The 21,098-nt window shown below is 40.7% G+C and overlaps 1 protein-coding gene across 1 annotated transcript in view; it reads left to right on the top strand.

The window, feature by feature from the left end:
* Positions 1 to 1,582: 1,582 nt before the first annotated feature.
* dzip1 (DAZ interacting zinc finger protein 1) overlaps positions 1,583 to 21,098 on the top strand; it is a 77,123-nt gene continuing 57,607 nt past the window's right edge. Inside the window, exons 1-3 of the mRNA XM_048598400.1 lie at positions 1,583 to 2,122; positions 12,440 to 12,528; positions 19,684 to 19,691. Of these exons, the coding sequence (XP_048454357.1) occupies positions 1,583 to 2,122; positions 12,440 to 12,528; positions 19,684 to 19,691 (637 nt within the window). The remainder of the gene's footprint in view (positions 2,123 to 12,439; positions 12,529 to 19,683; positions 19,692 to 21,098) is intronic.

Genomic DNA, 21,098 nt, shown 5'->3' with positions numbered 1-21,098 from the left:
AGAAATGCTGCAACTAATATTTTACAGGATTTTCATGCTGCTTAACCAGTAACATACATTCATAGCATACTGTAGCATAGTAATTGAAATGTGCTCTGAAGGGTGTAGACTACTAAATGAATGTTTAAATTAGCATGCCACCATCATGAATATCATGAAACAAATGTTTTAAAAGTCTGACTGAAATATGAAAATTGAATTAAAAGTTGTATTTTGCAATGATCGCTGAATGAAGATCCCTACATGCTAAGAATCCATTTTGTTAAGAAAGCTGTAATTAGGGTCAAGCCTAATCATACAAACTTCACTTTATATATGTTGCTTTACAATACAAAACAACTACTGACCAGAGTTAATCTATCTCAATTCTAAATGTTTGTTTCTCACTGAATTGAGTTTCTTATAAGTTTAGCAGACTCCATTGTGTTTTGAATCCTAGTTATATTTTGCAGTTTCGCAAAAGACAAACAAAATCGCGCAGTAGGTAGGTATTTTACACTTATTATAGGGTTTTATCACTTTAACAGTGAGCTGGTTTTATTTTGTACAATTCGGTGGTTCTGCCTTTGTTGAGCTCATTCTGATTGCATATGTATTAGAATCATAGCACGTTTACATTTTAACACGCTTGAATTTTGTGCTTGCTAGTTCCTTGTTTGTAGTGTTAATCAGTATTGAATACTTACTTTCTCTCTGGCAGTGCTTAGGTACTTCTTTGAATCATAGAATCCCCACAGTATGGAAACAAGCCCTTCGGCCCAACAAGTCCACGCCGCCCCTCTGAGGAGTATCCCACCCAGCCCCATTCCCGTAATTTCCCATGTCTAACCCACACGTCCTTGGACACTATGGGCAATTTAGCATGACCAATTCACCTAACCTGCACATCTTTGGATTGTAGGAGGAAACCAGACCACCTGGAGAAAACCCACGCAGGCACGGGGAGAATGTGCAAAATCCATACAGACAGTTGCCCAAGACTGGAATCGAACCCAGGTCCCTGGCACTGTGAGGCAGCAGTGCTAAATACTGAGCCACTGTGCCGCCCTATACTTTTATGGTGCTCCATTCTGTGGCTGACTGTAATTTTATTTTGTTAATTGGTACTGTTTTTCTACAATTGCAGTGGTTTGTAGGTGGAAATGCCTCTCTTGGTTACATGACAATGGGAGGGACGTCTTGTCACATTGATGACCATTGTGCAAGAGGGAGAGAAATGCCCTATGGAGATAATTACTGCAGTAACAGGTCTTAGTAACCCTGATAGTCTCATCAATAATCTCTATGAAAGAAGATTTTCGTGATAATATGGCAACAAAATCCAGATCCTTTAAACAACAGGAAGTGCGCCATTAACGAGGTTGCATTTAATAAGTGAGTGTCGAGGAAAATATTTCAGTTGCATATTATGTCTATTTTGTAATATTTCGCGTTCTATTCTTAGCAATGCTTGAAGGAATTTATATGATTGCCCGGTCAAAATATAAAGGTTGAAAGCAATGCTGTTTTGTTAAAAATTTTAAAAACAGTATCAATTGTTCATTCTGCTTCCATAATCCTTTTCTGTACCCAAGTTCTAGGGATGTGGTTGAATGGGATTTCGGCAGTACATTTTTCTCACAATCCGCTGACAGACAGCATTCCTTCGCAGCCCACATCAATGTCAGGTGTGCACAGAAGTCAACTTCCTCTCTTCAAATTCAAAACTCGTCATGAAACCGTCAACTGGAGGCGAATTAGTGCCATTGACGTGGACAGAGTGGCTCATGAACTGGATTTTGTCACTTTGCAGGAAAATATAATGAATATCACCTTTTGCAACATGGATACTGAAAAATGTCCTTATTGTCAAAATCCGCTGGATCCTACTCTGTTAAAACTGTTCAGATTGGCACAGCTCACGATAGAATATCTTCTTCATTCTCAAGAGTACCTTACAGCTAACTTGCAGATGTATGAAGAAAAATTGCAAGCATCAGAATTTGGAAAAGAGCAAATCAAAAAGGAACTTTGCAATTTATCTGATGAAATGAAGTCTCAGAAAGAGGAATGCAAACGCAGGAAGCAGATCATTTCTTCTCAACAGATGATGATTCAGCCTGGTGCTAATAATTATTATAAGGTATGAAATGTAAAAAGAAACTGCATTTGGTGAGTTTGAAATCATGAAAATTTTCATATTTACGGGCTAGGAACAAAGCTTGTTAACGATGTTTTGGAATTTAAGGTGTGCTAAAAATAAATTGAAAAGGTTGTCTTATGTTTGGGACATAAACATCTTTTTATAGAGTTCAGCTTCAGTATAATAACGTCAAATGTGTGTGCATAGGTTGACCAGATGGTCCCTGGATATTTTGTCTTCCCTTTATAATCCAGATTAAAATCATAAAAACAAGGACTAGGATTTAGATCTATATTTAATTATTTTGTCTCATATACTATTAATTACAATATTTTGTTCTTTCTTATAGTGTGCTGGATCACACAGCATTTTTAAGAGTTGATATATATGCGTTTGATTTACTGAAAAGGGCTGTAATACATTGTATGTGTATACAGAGCCAGATTACACTTTTTGCATATGAGGTGGTTTTGCTTTGCCATTCGCAAAAAAAAAAGTAACTTAGGGAGATCCACTCCAAGATACTGAAGGTCCCATGAACACAACCTTTCAAAAAATTATATCCAATAAGATTGTCATTATTTTGGCATTTGATAGTGCAGAATAGAAAGACAATACAGAATCAGGATTAAAATCTTCCATTTTAAATGGAAAGTGAACTTGAGAGAAAAAAGTATCAGATTGGATGAGATTATGCTATTAAATCGAAGCTGCTCTTGAAAAACAACTTACAACTTTTGGGTGGCACGGTGGCTCAGTGGTTAGCACTGCTGCCTCACAGTGCCAGGGACCCGGGTTTGATTCCAGCCTTGGGTGACTGTCTATGTGGAGTTTGCACATTCTCCCAGTGTCTGTGTGGGTTTTCTCTGGGTGCTCCAGTTTCCTCCCACAGTCCAAAGATATGCAGGATAGGTGAATTGGCTATGCTAAATTGCCCATAGTGCCCAGGGATATCTTGGTTAGACATGGGGGAATGCAGGGAAAGGGAATGGGTCTGGGTGGGATGCTCTTCAGAGGGGCAGTGTGGACTTGTTGGGCCAAAAGGTCAGTTTGCACACAGTAGGGATTCTATGATCTATAAGGCCTTTGACATAACATAACCTCTCAAAGCATCGCAAAGAATATGACAATAAAAATCCTTCAAACCTTTCTTAATCTCTGTTTGCCTAGCAACTAATGCATAAAGTGGGAGACAGTGGTGTAGTTGAACTAGCAAACCAGAGGCCTAATTTTTTGGGGGGCATAGGTGCAAATGCAGGATGGCAACTGGTGGAATTTAAATTCATAATAGATCTGGAATTGAAAACTAATCTTAGTAATAGTGACCCACAAAATTGTTGTCCTACTCATTGTTGTAGAAACCTGTTTGGTTTAACAAAGCCCTTTATGGAACGAAATCTGCCATCAAAACCTCTTATGTGTGATTCCAGACCCGCAGTGGTTGACTCTAAGCTGCCTTCTTACTTAGTCTAGCAGTTACTATATTTCAGCAGCAGTAACACATGGGCAATATTGTTGACCTTGCCGCAATACCCAAATTTCTACGAACGAACGAACAAATAAAAATCACAGAGATTGAAGAATTTAATCCTGAAATCAATGAAACAATTGGAAGCAGATGAAGATTCATTAATTAATTGTCACAAACCTGTCAACAAGGACAATAAATCAAAAATAATGGTAACTACTGAGAAGTGTTACAGATAGAGGATTTCCATTGTTTCAAAAAAAATGAAACCTACCTGAAATTTATTGGATTTAATTTTGCTTTGATTGACCTTAGTTGATTTGAGTTATAAATTTGTTTGGATGTATCTGATAGTCAAGATAGATTACAAGAATATGAGAACCATTTAATTTGCAGTAGTAAATGACATTGAGTATTTGCTGTCTTCGAGCTATCACAGAATACATATAAAATCACCTTTTGCTGGCTTTGCGCATAAATTAGGAAAGGCCTTTTAACAAAAGACTGGTAAGTAAAATCAGCTTCACCGACTCCACTGGAAGCCAAAAATTGTCGAGACAACAGCAAAATTACTTTCCAGAATGCACCCAGAGAACCTTGGGGAAAATTGTAGAAGCGGTGAAAAATGTCTGAACAATTAATAACAGGTTGATTAAAAATTAGGTTCTTCTAAACTAGGTGGCATATATGTTTACCAATTGCTAAACAGTCGGCCAAAACATGAATGTGTGCTATTGTGAAGTGGCGACAACTATGGATTTCTCCACCTCTCAATACACAGTAATAAAATCTAAATGTTGGTAATATTTCTATAATGCTTCTATAAAGTATAATACTTTATACTGCTAAATGCTTCTATAATACTTCTGTCTATAATACGCGTATAAAGATGTATGAAACATCATCAGCGCTTGTTCAAAGCATTGTGAGCTAAAAATTTAAATCAGGGACTTGAGCAAAAACCAGAAATAAGACAGACCAGCTGAGGACATAGGAATGTTACATGCAGTATGATATCACAACTATGACCGAGACTTGGCTGAAAGATGGACAGTTTTGACATTTCAACATTCCTAAGTTATAGGGTATTCAGACATGAAACAGAGGAGATAGAAGTGAAGGAAAGTTTACAAAATTGATCAGTTATAGCAGTGAGGAAGGGTGATATTTTGGAAGGATGGTTAAATGAGCCAAATATGCTGAAGTGAAAATGTAAAAGGGGCAAACAGAAGTGAAGGAAGGGTTGCAAAATTGATCAGTTATTTCAGTGAGGAGGGATGATATCTTAGAAGGGTGGTCAAATGAGCCAAATAGGTAGAAGTAAAAATTGAAAGGGGGCAAACGGATTAGTGTGTATTATAAGCCCCAAAACAGTAATGCAGAGACAGAGGCGTAACTATGTAATTAAATTTCTGAAAAATGCAAGGATGATAAAGCAGTAATTGTAGGGATTCTAACTACTGAACTAATTAGAATTGTTTTAGTATGCAAAGTAGGAGGCAGAAAAATTCTTAACTTGCATTCAGGAGAACTTTTTTGGCCTGTACATAGAAAATCTATAAACAAAGGGGAATTTCTGGACCGAATAGCTGAATATGAGCCGAGGCAAATGAAAAGCATAATAGTAGGAGAATATTTTGGACACAGTGACCATAACTCAGATTTAAGGTAATTGGAAAATGACAAGGATGTGCCAGGAATAAAAGTTATAAACTGGCGAAACACTAATTTCACGAAGATAAGATATAATTCGGGCCAAGTGGACTTGGATCAGCTGCTTGCAGGTAAGACTGTCAAAGCAATATGAGGCATTGAAGGAGGGAGTAGTGAGAGTATGGGGCAAATATGTTCCCATAAAAACAAAAAGTGGTGCAAGGAGGTGTAGTCTAGGTAGCTGTGGGAGTCAGTGGGCTTGAAATAGCTGTCGGTTTCAAGGCGGTCACCAGAGATGGAGACAGAGAGGTCCAGGAAGGAGAGGGAGGTATCGGAGATGGTCCACCTTCCGGTCACGAACCATTTCAACTCCCTCCCCCTCCCACTCCCCCTCCCACTCCCTGAATGACATGACCATCCTATGCCTTCTCCAGTGCCACAATGACGCCACCCGCAAACTGGAGGAGCAGCACCTCATATTCTGCCTAGGGACCCTACAGCCCAATGGCCAAAACGTGGAATTTACCAGTTTCAAAATCTCCCCATCCCCGGCCTCATCCCATGACCGACCCTCCCTCTCATCCCCGCCTCCTTGACCTGACAGAACCTGTCCATCTTCTCTTCCACCTATCTGCCCCGCCTACCTTACTGACCAATCCCCACCATTATCTACCTGCACTCACCTATTACCATCCCACCTACCTTCTCCAGCCCCACCCCTCCTCCCTCTATTTATTTCTGAGCTCCCTTCCCACTCCCCATTTCTGAAGAAGGGTCCCGACTTGAAACGTCTACTTTCTTGCTCCTCTGCTGCCTGGCCTGCTGTGTTCCTCCAGCTCCACACTGTGTTATCTCTTATATATGGAATACTTGCCTTTGTTAGCTGAAGCATAGAATACAAGAACAAGAAGTTTTTGATGGAGTTGCATAAAATGTAATTGGGTCACAACTGGAGTATAGCATTCATTGAAAACAACAAATGCTGGAGATCACAGTGGGTCAGACAGCATCCAGGGAGAAAGGGCAAGCTAATGTTTCAAGTTTAGATGATTGTTCATCAGAGCTGGAGTGAAGTGTGAAGGGGGCAGCATTTATGCTATAGTTGGGGGGTGCTGTGGGAGTGGTGGGTGTAGAGTGCTGGTGGAGAAAAGATAATTCAGATTAAGTGATTGAAATGTGAGAATGGCAGAACAATGGTGTGTCTAACTGCCAGACTAGAAAGAACAGACAGTCCCACTGGGGTGGGGGGAGGGAAGGGAGGACATGGTGACAAAGAATGTAACAAGTAAAACTAAAAGAAAGGGAAACAATGTGAGTTGGTTCACAATTTGAAGGTGTTGCACTCAATATTAAGTCAAGAAGAGTGTAAAGTGCCTAGTATGAAGTTGAGATGTTGTTCCTCCCGTTTGCGCTGTGATTCACTCGAGCACCGCAGTATGCCGAGGACAGGCAAGTGGGCATGCGAGCAGGACGCTGTCTTGAAATGACCAGTTAGGGGAAGGTCAGGATCATGCTTGTGCACAGAACGGAGATGTTCTGCAAAGCGGTCACCCAGTCTGTGTTTGGTTTCTCCAATGTAGAGTAGGCAACTTTGGGTGCAGCGACTACAATACACAAGAATGCTGCTTCACCTGGAAAGACTATTTAGACCATTGGATGGTGAGCAGGAAGGTAGTGAAGGGGCAGGTGTTGCACCGTCTGCGGTTACTTGGGAAGGTGCTGTGGGAAGGGGGGTTGCTGTTGGTGGTCGTGGAATGGACTAGGTTGACCCAGAAGGAATGATTCCTATGAAATGCAGACAGGGTGAGTGAGGGGGAGAAGTTTGGTGGCGATCTGATGGAGTTTGCTGAAATGGCGGAAAATGATGCTTTGAATGCAGAGGCTTGTGGGATGAAAAGTGATGACAAGGGGGACTCAATCGCACTGATGTGAGTGATGGGAAGGGGCAAGGGCAGAAGCACGGGTAATAGATCGGATGTTGTTGAGGGCCGTGTCAACCATAGTGGATGGGAAACCACGGTTACGGAAGAAGCAAGCCATGTCAGCAGTGCTGTTTTGGAAGGTGGCATCATCTGAACAAATGTGATGTAGGCGAAGGAACCTGGAGAATGGGATGGGGTCCTTGCAATGTGTTGGGTGTGAAGAGCTGTAGTGAAGGTAACTCTGGCAGTCAGTGGCTTTGTAGTGGATGTAAGTGGACAGTTTATTCCCTGATTGGAAGTTAAAGTAAATTCTGTAAGACCATATGATATTGAAGCAGAATTAGACCATTCAGCCCATCAAGTCTGCTCCTCCATTCGATCTAGGCTGATATGTTTTTCAGCCTCATTCTCCTGCCTTCTTCCTGTAACCCACAGTCCTCTTACAAATCAAGGACCTATCTATCACTGTCTTAAATATACTCAATGACTTGACCTCTACAGCCCTCTGCGGCAGTGAGTTTCAAAGATTAACCATCCTCTGACTGAAGAAATTTCTCTTCATCTCAGTTCTAAAGAGTCATTTGTTCACGCTGAGACTGTGCTCCCGGGGCCTAGTCTCTACTACTCATGGAGACGGTCTATCTAGATCTCTCAGTATTCTGTTTCAATGAGATACCCCCTCATTCTTTTAAGCTCCATTGAGTACAGACCCAGAATCCTCAACTGCTCCTCATATGATGAGCCCTTCATCCCCGGAATCATTATTGGAAACATGTTCTGGGCCCCCTGTAAGGCCAGCGCATCTTTCCTTAGGCCCGGCAACCAAACCTGTGGTCTGCAGTGCGTTATACTGTCTCAGCAGTACATCCTGCTGTTACATTCTAGCCCTCTTGAAATGAATGTTAACGTTGCATTTTCCTTTCTAACTGCTTTGTTAACCTTAAGAGAGTCCTGAACCAGAACATGCAAGTCCCTTTATGCTTCAGATTTCCCAAGCTTTTCCCCATTTAGAATATATTCTACATCTCTATTCTTCTACCAAAATGCAAAACCTCACACTTTGCTGTCTTGTGTTCCATCTGCACTTCTTTGCCCAATCTCCTAGCCTGTCCAAGTGCTTCTGCAGTCTCTCCACCTCAACACCACCTATCCCTCCAGCTATCTTTGTGTCATCTGCAAACTTAACCAGAATGCTGTCAGTTCCTTCTTCCAGGTCATTAATGTACAACGTGAAAAGTTGTGGTCCCAACATTAGAACCCCGCTAGTTACCAGCTGCCATCCTGAAAAAGATCCCTATGCCCCCCCTCTCTGCCATCTGTCAGCCAGCCAGCCAATCCTCTCTCCATGCCCAACACAATGTGCTCTTAGCTTATCTAACAGCCTCAGTGCAGCACCTTGTCAAAGGCCTTCTTGAAATCCAAACAGAGCACATCCATTGGCTCTCCTTTGTTTAACTTGCTTGTTACTTTGTCAAAGAATTCCAGCAGATTTGTCAGGCATGACCTTTCCTTTTTCAAAGCTGTGCTGACTCTGCCCTTTTACTGTGCATTTCCAAGTACTCCACAATCTTATCCTTAATGACATGCTCTAAAATCTTACCAATGATTGAGGCCAGGCTAACCAGCCTATAATTTTTCATCTTCTGTCTCCCTCCTTTCGTAAACAATCCTTTGCGACCCCCCCTGACTCCAGTGATTCCCGAAAGATCACCACCAGTGCTTCCACAGACTCATCAGCTCTCTGATGTATCTGTTCTGTTCTCTGATTGTGTGCCATCTCATCCTGGAAGAGACAGGCATAGTGTCAAGCTGGCAGCATTGGTAAGTGTGTGAGGGTGAGGTGGAGTACCAGGGTGTTAGGGATGGGTCCTAATGGCCAGGGATTGTGTGAGAAGATAGAGTGCAAATACTTTGAACCTGAACAGTCCAAAATCTCTGTTGGTCAAAATTCTTAAAGGTGTTATTGAAAGATTCTCATCTAAGGCGCACAAGTCATAAGATGTCAAGCTGTTCAGATTGTCTTAAAATATTTTTTAAAAATACTGCTGGAAAGCGACATATATTGCCAAGGGATAACAAGGTGTAGAGGTGGATGAACACAGCAGGCCAAGCAGCATCAGAGGAGCAGGAAGGCTGACGTTTCGGGCCTAGACCCTTCTTCAGAAATGCTGAAATTTTGTTGCCAAGGATTTTGACCTGACAGCTATGAGGATAGACTCAAGAATCAAATAATCATGACAATTTATACTACAGGGTAAAAACAGTGCTCATTTGTTGGCAGAGGCATGCAATGGGGAAAGTAATGGCTCCCTGTGAAGTCCGATCATTCAAAAAATGTGAGAGGCTTTTGTTTACAACAAAGTGGTCCCTGCTGTATCATTTCTGATAAGTTTATGTGAGCCACTTTGTCTTAAATTGATTGTTATCGATTGGTTTATCTGTTCCTGGAAGCAATAAGTAAAGTATTGACTGAACTAAGTTTGAAAACATGCCCACAAACTTCTCTCTAATTCAGTTGCTAATTTCCTACATTCTAGCTGCAGGAGATTTGTGTTTTTAAACCATGTCTCATAACCTAAATACAACCTAGAAGTTGAATGAGGGTACATCTTGCAGACTGTGTATGTTACGTATAAAAAAATTAATCTTTGAATGCAACTTTTCTGTAAGTTTTCAGTCTTTTGTTCTGTTTCACTGTTACAAGATACCGTACAATTCTGTCCAAGTGATTTATCCAGTTTTCATTTGCAACACAAATGTGTGGAAGAATTGTGAGGCCTAAAGGCTAACCTAGACATACAGATCTGCAAACTTGACAAAGGAGAAGATTAGTCATCCTTAATTAGTGTCATTATATCAACTAAAATACATACCAGAATGATAGGTCCAAATTCATATCCATTGGATCTAACGCTTTGCATGATTGGGACCTTGCTTGAAAGCAAGCTTAAAAAAAAATCACTTGATGCACTTGAGTAAGAGCACATAGCTGCTGGGTGATATATGTACATGATAGGGTTCATCCTGATGACTCATTGTTTCTAAACATGCATGGTCTGCCCAAGACACACTATTGTGATGTTCCTTTATGTCCTTTCATGTCTCTGATCACTTCTGCAGAACATGAATTGGCCAAACATTGGGTGATTTGCTGTAATCAGTTTTGAATGGTTTTCTACATAGTGAGGGATCCTTCTCGTTTGCTAAGACTTATATATTGATAGCTAAGCCCTGTCCATGTGTTTATTTGGCATTGCTAGCCTATTCACCAGTACACCACTCAAGGAAGCAATAGACTTTTTAATCATTCGTGGGATATGGACTTTGGCCGGGCACCATTTATTGCCCTCCCTGGTTACTATTGAGAAAGTGGTGGTGACCTGCCTTTTTGAACTTAATGTACCTATACCCACAAGGCTGTTAGGGAGGGAGTTCCATGATTTTGATCCAGTGGCAGTGAAGGAATGGTGATGTATTTCCAAGTCAGGATGGCGAGTGACTTGGAGGGGAACTTGCAGATAGTAGAATTCCCATGTATCTGCTGTTCATGTCCTTCTAGATGATCGTAGTAGTGGGTTTGGAAGGTCCTGTTCTCTAAGAGTCATAGAGAATTTCTGCAGTGCATCTTGTAAGTAATACACACTGTTGGGACTGAGCATTGGTGGTGGAGGGGTTGAATGTTTGTGCATGTGGTATCATTCAAGTTGGCTGCCACTTCCTGGGTGGCATCGCACTTCCTCAGTATTGTTGGAGCTGCATCCTTCCAGGCAAGTGGGGGATTATTCATCATACATTTGACTTATAGGTGGGGTGTCAGGGTGTGAGTTACTCGATGCAGGATTCCTAGCCTCCGACCTACTGTTGTAGCCATAGTATTTGCGTGGCTAGTCCAGGTTAGCTTCTGGCTAATGGTAACCCCAGAATCTTGATCGTGAGATTCAGTGATGCAATTGAATGTCAAGGGCACTCATTACATTCTCTCTTGCAGATGGTCCTTGACATGAGTGTTATTTACCACTTGTGAGCTCAAACCAAGATATTGTTTAGGTCTTGCTATGTTTACACTATGTCTCTAAATCATGGCAATCCCCAGCTACCACAATTGTGTGAATCAGTATATACTGATTTTATAAACTCAGCAACTCTCATAGTTGAGTTCAGTTTTAATGACACCATGTATGTACAAATATATGCTGTTGCCATGGGGTCTACTGTATGGTGAGATGTTGCAAATACCTTTATTAGGTTCCATGAAAAATGTGCATATCACACAACTTATAAGTGGGCCTAAGGCTACCACGTTCAATCCTGAAAAGTCTATCTCATATTAAGGTATCTCAAAAACGGAGCCATAGGTGAAGCTAGCTGTTCCATGCTGGTAGCATGCAGTGGCAACGAGTGGAGTTCGTCACTAACAGGATGCTGCCATTATACTAAAAAGATGTTCTGCTTATCTCACAAATGAGTAATATGATATGTGACTTTTAGGGTACAATGTGATTCAAGGTCTGTAGGCCATCTGTTCTAAAGACTTGTAGATTGTTTTAAACAGCAAAGCCCCTCATCTGTTCACAACAGAAAAGGCACTGACTATACAACCAGTACATGCTTGTAAAACTCAATGGTGTCCACTATTAGATGTGATTGTCCATTTGCACAATGTTTGCTAAATAATGCATACATTAAGAATTATGACAATCTTGAATTGGTTATAAGCATTTAGGATTACAGCATGGCACACTTGCAATCAGTTGAAGCTACATATGTTAGGTCAGTACTAAAGATGTACATACCTTGTACCTGTTTCAATTTAAGAAAATATGCACAACTGCACTCTGATTCATTCCCTAAGACAATGTCTTTATCAATCGGAATCAACTTGCTTGGTTTAAATTGAAACAAGCCTAGCAGTTAACTTTCACTTATCATCCACCTGGTACATTCTCTACTGCAATGCCTCTTCTAATCAGGATCAGTTTTCAACCAGTCAGTGGTCTTTCTCATATAGTTTAAAGTATTATTCCCCATCACAATGGTATTTTTGTCCTACTAGATGAGAAGCTTCGACAAATGTGTCTTTTTTCAACAATACTCGATATCAGTGCTGCCAAATGTCTACAATACACTTTTTTAAAAAAAAGAACTGAATAACTATAACTAAAAATTTATTTGAAATAAAAGCTGCTGTTCCCTAATCAGGAAACAACTTCACTGTGTTTTGAATTGTTTAGTTATTATTGGATGTAAATTTATCTTTTTATCTTTTATTTCCAGTGCCAATATTGTGACAAAACTTTTATGAACAGTTTCTATATGCAAAGTCACATTCAGCGTCGGCACCCAAATAATACTGATGTTGGTGAGTGTTGATCATCTCAGTATAATCCAGTTTAACTGATCTTCCATTTCCAAATTAAATGTGAATATAAAAATCACATGTCCAGAGATTGCGACCATACTAAGGACTGGATTTTATGCAAACTGCTGGCATATTTGAAGATGATTGCTCAGACAATGCAGCAGACGGCCTTCCCACTGTCTTCCCATCCAACCTAGGCCTTCTGTCATTTTATAGGGATAGGGAAGACATTGGGCAGTGCACCCCCAAAACCTTTGGGCCTATTGAGGGCCTTACATTGCCAATTGATGACCTCTGATTTCTCAATGATTCATTAGTTAGTGAATTTTGTTAAGGTTCTGAAAGTTAAACCTCATCCGTGCAACCTTCAGTTTAATAAAGATCACTTGGTCCTTTTATTTGTTCTGTTTGCAGATTTTTTTAAGACATAGTTTTCAATTCATTTCATATCTATATGTATACTAAAATACAAGTACTTCATATGATTTAATAACTAGCAAAAAGCCATTGTAAATGTGGTAGTATTGTTACTTCAATATTTAATGCATCTGATAAATTGTGGACAGTTCTGGTCTTCTGATCTGAGGAATTGTATTTAGTACTTGCCTTGGAGGTAGTATAGCAGAGTTTTAGTAGATTGGTTCTTGGGTTGAGAGGAGTGCACTATGATGAGAGATTGATCTGTTAGAACAAGAACAAAGAAAATTGTAGCACAGGAACAGGCCCTTCGGCCCTCCGAGCCTACACCGAGATGCTGCTTATCACAACCAAAACCCCCTACCCTTTTGGGGACTGTATCCCTTTATTCCTAATCTATTCATGTATTTGTCAAGACCCCCTTTAAAAGTTGCTATCGTATCTGCTTCCACTACCTTCCCCGGCAGCGAGTTCCAGGCACCCACCACCCTCTGTGTAAAAAACTTGCCTCGTACATCACCTTTAAACCTTGCCCCACCACACCTTCAACCTATGCCCCCAAGTAACTGACTCTTCCACCCTAGGAAAAAGCTTCTGACTGTCCACTCTGTTCATGCCCTTCATAATCTTGAAGACCTCTATCAGGTCACCCCGCAACCTCTGTTGTTCCAGTGAGAACAATCCAAGTTTCTCCAACCTCTCCTCATAGCCAATGCCCTCCATACGAGGCAACATCCTGGTAAATCTTTTCTATACCCTCTCCAAAGCCACCACATCCTTCTGGTAGTGTGGCAACCAGAAATGAACACAGTATTCCCAATGCAGCCTAATTAAGGTTCTATAAAGCTGCAACACTGCCTGCCAATTTTTAAACTCAACGCCCTGACCGATGAAGGCAAGCATGCAATATGCCTTGTTGATGACGTTCTCCTGTTGTTACAATTCCTGTGGAAATCAACACATTTTAAAAATAAATTTTAACCTCCAGTGAATAATTGAAAAGATCACAACAATATTTCAAGATTTAAAACATTTCCTGTTAGAAACAAACTAAAAACACTGACTAAACACCATTTCAGAAGGCAAATCATACTGTAAATTACAGTTTCCCCATTCAACTTATAGAATGACTGAAAATCCCATGACACAGTTATACTTTCTTCTTCCACTGAAGTGCACATTACATTCTCTAGGAACATGTACAAAGCCATTCCCAACACTTATTGTCTTTACCCCTAGTGGATTCACATAGACATGGGGAGACTGTGCAAACTGCACACGGACAGTCATCCAAGGCTGGATTCGAACCTGGGTCCCTGGCAGTGTGAGGCAGCTGTGCTACTGTGCTGCCCAGCTCCCACCTGAATCTTGCATGATGAGCAATAAAATGTTGCTGCCTCTATCTCGCTTTTCTTGCTCATATTTTTGCATACTGATCCTATCCATGAGTTTCACTGATATTGAGGAAACCCTGTAGCTTGCTTCTTATAATAAATTCCTATGGACCCTTACCCTATTAAAGTCCATTTTCGTGGCAAAGTGAATACATATAATCATGCTAAGTAGACATTTTCTAGACCCTCAACTGTATTCTAGTGCGGAATTAAAGAAATATTTTAGCTTGTAAACTTTGATATTCCTTACACCTCTCTGTGACTTGTGGACTAAGGCCTCGTTTTCACTGCTGAAGTGGGAAATTTCACAAGATTCCACTTGGTAGAAAGAGCCCTGACTTTAGTCTCTCATACCTGAACACCCCCACCTTCCGACTCCTATTGTCAACTCCATTCGCCCTTGCTAAATCATTTAAATGCAATCCTCCAACCACCCCATGACCACATCACTCCATGTCAACTCACTGCCTACTTATGACCCTATGCCCACCCTATGCCCACCCTCGTGGCTGTTTATAACCCCAATGTCACCTCAAGGTCAACACATACCAACCCATGTCTATGACTCCTTATAATCTCCATACTGACATCGGTTGGTATGTGTTGCCACGAGCCAGCATCCCAACCACCACCTTTGAACCTTACTCTTCTATGCTACCTCACTCAGTATCTACTATGGGTTTATCTTAGGAGCTATGTTGCTGTGAAATAAAATAAAATTTTAAAAATAGCTTTATTATAAAAGAAAGCTACCATTCATGAAAGCCCATTCAATCCTCTTAATTTTCTTCAAATGGTTTATCTCTTATAAAAGGCGAATAAACCTCTACTCATAGCCTCACATCAAAGACAGCAAATTCTTTAACACATGAACGTAGGAGTCAGGAGCAGGTGAAGGCCATTTAGCTCCTCTAACCTGCTCCAGCATTCAATACGATCATGGCTGATCTGATTATAACCTCAACTCCTTATTCCCACTTACACTGATAATCTTTTATATCCTTCCTCCCAAGAATCTATCTACCCCTCCTTAAAAATATTCAATGACACCTCTTCCTCTACCTTTTGAGGAAAGGGACTGCAGACTCCCTCTGATCTGTCTTTGTCTTAATTGGACAAACCCTTATTTTTTAAGTGGTGACCCTTGGTACTTAATTCTGTCATAAGTGGAAACATCCTCTCCAAATCAACCCTGTGAAGACCCCTTAAGATCTTATGTTGCAATCAGGTCATCTCTTACTCTTCTAAATCCCAGAGGATGTGATCCTCGACTTTCCAACTTTTCCTCGTAAGACCCTCATAAGAAAACCCCAAGCCATTCTATAAATATATTAATAGCAAGAGGAATACCAGGGAAAGAGTTGGGCCTTTTGGAGATCGAGGGGCAGTCTGTGCAGGAGCCAGAGGACATGGGTGAGGTCTTAAATTAATATTGAAGGCGGCATAGTGGCTCAGTAGTTAACATTGCTGCCTCACAGTGCTAGGGACCTGGATTTGATTCCACCCTCGGGCAACTGTGTGGGTGGAGTTTACACATTCTCCCTGTGTCTGCGTGGGTTTCCACTGGGTGCTCTGGTTTCCACCCACAGTCCAAAGATATGCAGTTTCGGTGGATTGACCATGCTAAATTGCCTGTTGTGTCTAGGGGTGTGTAAGTTAGGTGGATTAGACATGGGAAATGCAGAGTTATAGGGAAAGAGTAGGGGGATTGGTCTGGGTGGGATGCTGTTTGGAGGGGCAGTGTGGACTTGTTGGGTTGAATGGCCTGTTTCCATATTGTAGGGATCCTATAGAGTCATAGAGTCATACAGTATGGAGACAGGCCCTTTGGCCCAAACTGGCCCATGCCGACCAAAACACCCATCCACGCTAAGCCCATTTCCCTGCACTTGACCCATATCTTTCTAAACCTTTCCTAACCATGTATTTGTCCAAATGCCTTTTAAATGTTGTTGATGTACCTGCCTTAACCACTTCCGATAGTTCTCATGTATTCTTGCCCCCTTACCTTAAACTGATGCCCTCTCGTCCTTGATTCCCCAACCCAGCGAAAAAGACTGAGTGCATTCACGCTATCCATGCCTCTCATGATCTTATACACTTGTATAAGATCCCCCCACCTTAGTCTCCTACGCTGTAAAGAAAAAAAGTCCTAGCTTGTCCAACCTCTCCCTATAACTCAGTCCCTTGAGAGCTGGCAACATCCTTGTAAATGTTATCTGCACTCTTTCCAGTTTAATAACATCCTTCCTATAGCAAGGTGACCAAAACTGAATGCAATTCTCCAAGTGCAGTCTCACCAATGTCATGTACAATTGCATCATAGCTTTCCAACTTCTACACTCAATACCCCGACTGATGAAGGCCAGTGTGCCAAAAGCCTTCACTGCCCTGTCTACCTGTGACTCCACTTCTAGAGAACCATGCACCTGAACTTCAAGGTCCCTCTGTTCCACTACACTCCTTAAGGCCCTACCATTCCCCATGAAACTCTTACCTGGATTTGACTTCCAAAATGCAACACCTCTCACTTATCTATATTAAACTCCATTTGCCATTTCTTGGCTCACTTCCCCAGCTGATCAAGATCCTGCTGCAATTTCTGATAACCTTCCTCACTGTCCATGATACCGCCAATTTTAGTGTCATCCGCAAACTTACCAATGATGACTTTTATATTCTCATCCAAATCATTGATATAGAAAACAAATAGCAATGGGCCCAGCACTGACCCCTGAGGCACACCACTAGTCACAGGCCTCCAGTCAGACAAGCATCCTTCCACTGTTACTCTCTGCTTCCTATCATCAAGCCAACAGTGTATCCAATTTGCCAGCTCTCCTTGGATTCTATGCAATTTAACCTTCCAGAGCAGCCTACCATGCGGAACCTTATCAAAAGCCTTACTGAAATCCATATACACTACGTCTACTGCCTTGCCCTCATCAACCTTCCTGGTCACTTCATCAAAAAACTCAAACAAATTTGTGAGGCATGATCTCCCATGCACAAAGCCATGCTGACTACTCCTAATCAAGCCCCATCTTTCTAGATATATATGTATATCTTATCCCTCAAAAATCTCCTCAAGTAACTTACCTACCACAGATGTTAAGCTTACTGGCCTGTAGTTCCCGGGTTTTTCTTTGCAACCCTTCTTGAGTAAGGGCACAACATTCGCTACCCTCCAGTCTTTTGGGACGTCACCTGTGGCTCACAACAATGCAAATATATCAGCCAGGGCTCCTGCAATTTCTTCTGTTGCCTTTTGCAGGGTTCTTGGATATATCTGGTCGGGACCAGGAGATTTATCCACCTTTTTACATTCTAATACTTCCAACACCTCCTGTACTGTGATATGGTACAGTCCCCAAGACATCGCCACTGACTTCCCCAAGTTCCCAAGTCTTCATGTCTTTCTCCATGGTAAACACAGAGGAGATGCATTTATTTAAGGCCTTGCCCACCTTTTGCGGTTCCACACATACATATGCACTTTGGCCCTTAAGGGGTTCTATTCTCTCTCTCTCATTATTCTTTTACCCTTAACGTACTTAAAGAATCTCTTTGGATTCACCCTCAGCCAAAGCTATCTCATGCCCCGTTTTTGCCCTTCTGATTTCCTTCTTCAGTAAACTCCTGTATCCCCTATATTCCTCCAGGGATTCCCTTGATCCCAGCTGACTGCTCCTGAGCCATGCCTCCTTTTTTCTGGTTTATGATCTATGATTCTATGATTTCTCATCTGTATTCACAAAGGAGAAAGACATTGAAATCTCCTGCTACAGTTGTGATGGTGAGATTCTAGAGCATGTAAAGAATTATAAGGAAAAGGTATTAAGTGTTTTAACAGGCATATAAGTACATAAATCCTCTGAGCCTGATGAAGTGTATCCCAGGCTGCAATGGGATGCTAGAGAGGAGATTGCTGGGGCTCTGGCAGAGATACTTAATACTTTGCTGATCACAGGTGAAGTGCCAGATGACTGGAGGATCACTAATGTGGCTCTTTTGTTCAAGAGGGGCAGTACGTTAGGTCAGGTAATTATGGACCAGTTAGCCTGACGTTAGTGGTAGGGAAATTATTGAAAAAACTTCTGAGGGGCTGGATGAATCAAACTTCAAAAGGCAGGGGATTGATCATGGATAATCAGCATGGATTTGTTGGAGGGAGATCCTGACTGATTAATTGAGTTATTTGGAAAGGTAATTAGATATATTGATGTGTATAGTGCAGTGGATGTTGTTTACGTGGACTTAGTAAGGCCTTTGACAAGATCCCATGTGGAGCTCTGGCCCATGGGCTCCAAGGCAAGTTGGCAAACTGGATCTAAACTTGGCTTATACATAAGCAGCAAAGGGTGATGGTGATTGGATGTTATTGTGATTGGAAGCCTGTGACCAGCAATGTAGCACACGGATTGATGCTGAGACTCATGCTGTTTTGTTATGTACATTAATGAGACTCGGATGTGAATGTATAAGACATGACTTTATGATTCTGACTCTGTAATGTCTCTCCATTTAGTAAAAGGCTTTTTATTTTTTCCTGCCAAAATAGGCAATTTCACATTTTCCCACGTAATAGTTCATTTGCAAAATCTTTACACACTCATTTCACTTAACTATATCCTTTGTAGCCTTCCTATGATTTCTTTACACACTGGTTTCCTAGCTGTCTCTGTATCATCAGCAAATTAGCAACCACACCTTTTGTCCCTTCATCTGAACCATTTGTGTACATTGTAAAAGATTGAGGTTGCGGCAGTGATTCCTGAAGCACATCACTTGTTGCATCTTGTCAAGCAGAAAATGATCCATTTATGCCTGCTGTCTGTTTTCTGTTAGCTAGTCAATATTGTAATTATGCCAATATGATACATGTACACCATGACCTTGTATTTTCCATGATCACCTTTGATATGTTGCTTTTTGAAATGCCTTCTAGAAATTTAAATGTATCCACCTGTCCCCTTATACACAGCATGTTAGTTTTTCAAAGTTCTCCAATGCAGTGGTTAAAAATGATTTTCCTTTTACAAGACAGTGTTGGATCTGCTTGAATGCCTTGAATTTTCTAAGTGACCTGCTATCATATTTTTAATAAGAACTTTTAATATTTTCCTCACAACAGCTGTTAAGCTGAATGGTCTGAAGCTTTCTTATTTCCGTCTCATTCATTTTTGAATAAAGGAGTTGATTCACTATTTTCCAATCTAATGGGAACTTTCTGAATCTAGGAAATTTTGGAAAATTCAATGCATTTTCACAAGCCATTTCTTTTGAGACCCTAGGATGAAGTACATCAGTATCCAAGGACTTGTCAGCCTGCATTCTCTGTGGTACAGTATCTCTGGTATTTGTAATTTTTCTGTGTTCCTTCCTTCCTTTCATTTCCTGATTTACGGCTATTTTCAGGATGTTATTTACTTGCTGTACAGTGAAGACCAATGCATTGTACCTGTTCGTCCATTATTAATTCCCCAGACTCGCTTTGTTTAGAATGGACAGTCACTTTTTTAAAATCCAATTTTCTGACTTACATCTGTTCTTTATATGCAATTATATATTTTTTTTAAGTCTTCTTGTTGACCACAGATGGTGGGTCTGTTCCTTGTGAATTTTATTTCTTGTGAAATCTATCTACTCTGAATTCTGAAATCTCCCCTTAAATGTCTGCCAATGCATTACTGTTGACCAGTTTCTGAATCTAATTTTTTCGTTCACTTCAGCTAGCTCTATTTTCATGATGAATGAAAATTATAACTGCCCTTATTTAAGTTTTAAATGCTAGTCTTAGACTTACTTTTCGGTCGTTCAAACTGAATGTACCCGTCTGCTCCACAAATCTATGACTCCCAGATTATGGCTTAAAGCCTCAGCAACAGCCCTAACAGAGTATATTTGAACTCAACAGTGAGCTCTGTCAAAAGTTTACAGGTCTTAATATTTTTAACCTTCTTTTGCAGTAAAACATTCCCTTTAACCTTTAACAACCAAGCCACCCAGGCTTGTTCTTTGCAAAATTCAAAGCAAGTCAGATGATCCTGTTTATTTCTCCTTAAATTTTAATAAAAGACGCAGTCTTAAAAATATTCCATGTTATACGAATCTTATAAGTTTCATATTTGCAATGTCGCTGGCGTTTAGAAGAATGTGAGATGAGCTCATTCATTCGAGTTGGCTTGACAAGGTCAGTATTGAGAGTAGTATGACACAGACAGACAGCTAAACCAAATCAGCCCACCCAACACCAGCCTTTGTACCTCTGTATTAGCAACACAGTAAAATGAAGACTTCAAAAACCCTCAAATTTGACCCTAATTGCTCCTAACCAGACTTTTGAATGATCAATCCCAGACTTTGCAAATAATCAATTCCACACACTGGTTTGTATCTTAGAAAAAAGATCTTGCAATTTATTGATAACGTAATAACTTCAGCAGAGTAAAAAACAACAAAGTTATCTAATTGGTCGATACTTTAAAGCCAAAAACCTTTGTTTTCAGTTCCACCCACATAAAAGACAGATAAACAAACACAGTTCAAGGATAAATAAAACAAAATAACAAAACTGGCAAAACTATTTAAGTGGTTTTCATCATATGTTGTTCCATAGGCATAGATATTGGTTTGTTGGTTAATTTTCTGAAGATGTTGATCACTGCTCTTCCCTGGGGACAAATGCATCTGTAGAAGCTTTTGATCAAGAACTAACCTGCAGTTAACTTCCAGGCCTGTCCTCATGAATAAACAAAATCTC

The sequence above is a fragment of the Rhincodon typus genome, chromosome 6 (genome assembly GCF_021869965.1).
Source record: "Rhincodon typus isolate 14 chromosome 6, sRhiTyp1.1, whole genome shotgun sequence".
Lineage (NCBI taxonomy): Eukaryota > Metazoa > Chordata > Chondrichthyes > Orectolobiformes > Rhincodontidae > Rhincodon > Rhincodon typus.
The sequence above is the reverse complement of the archived record's forward strand: the minus strand, read 5'-3'. Positions and strand labels throughout refer to the sequence as shown.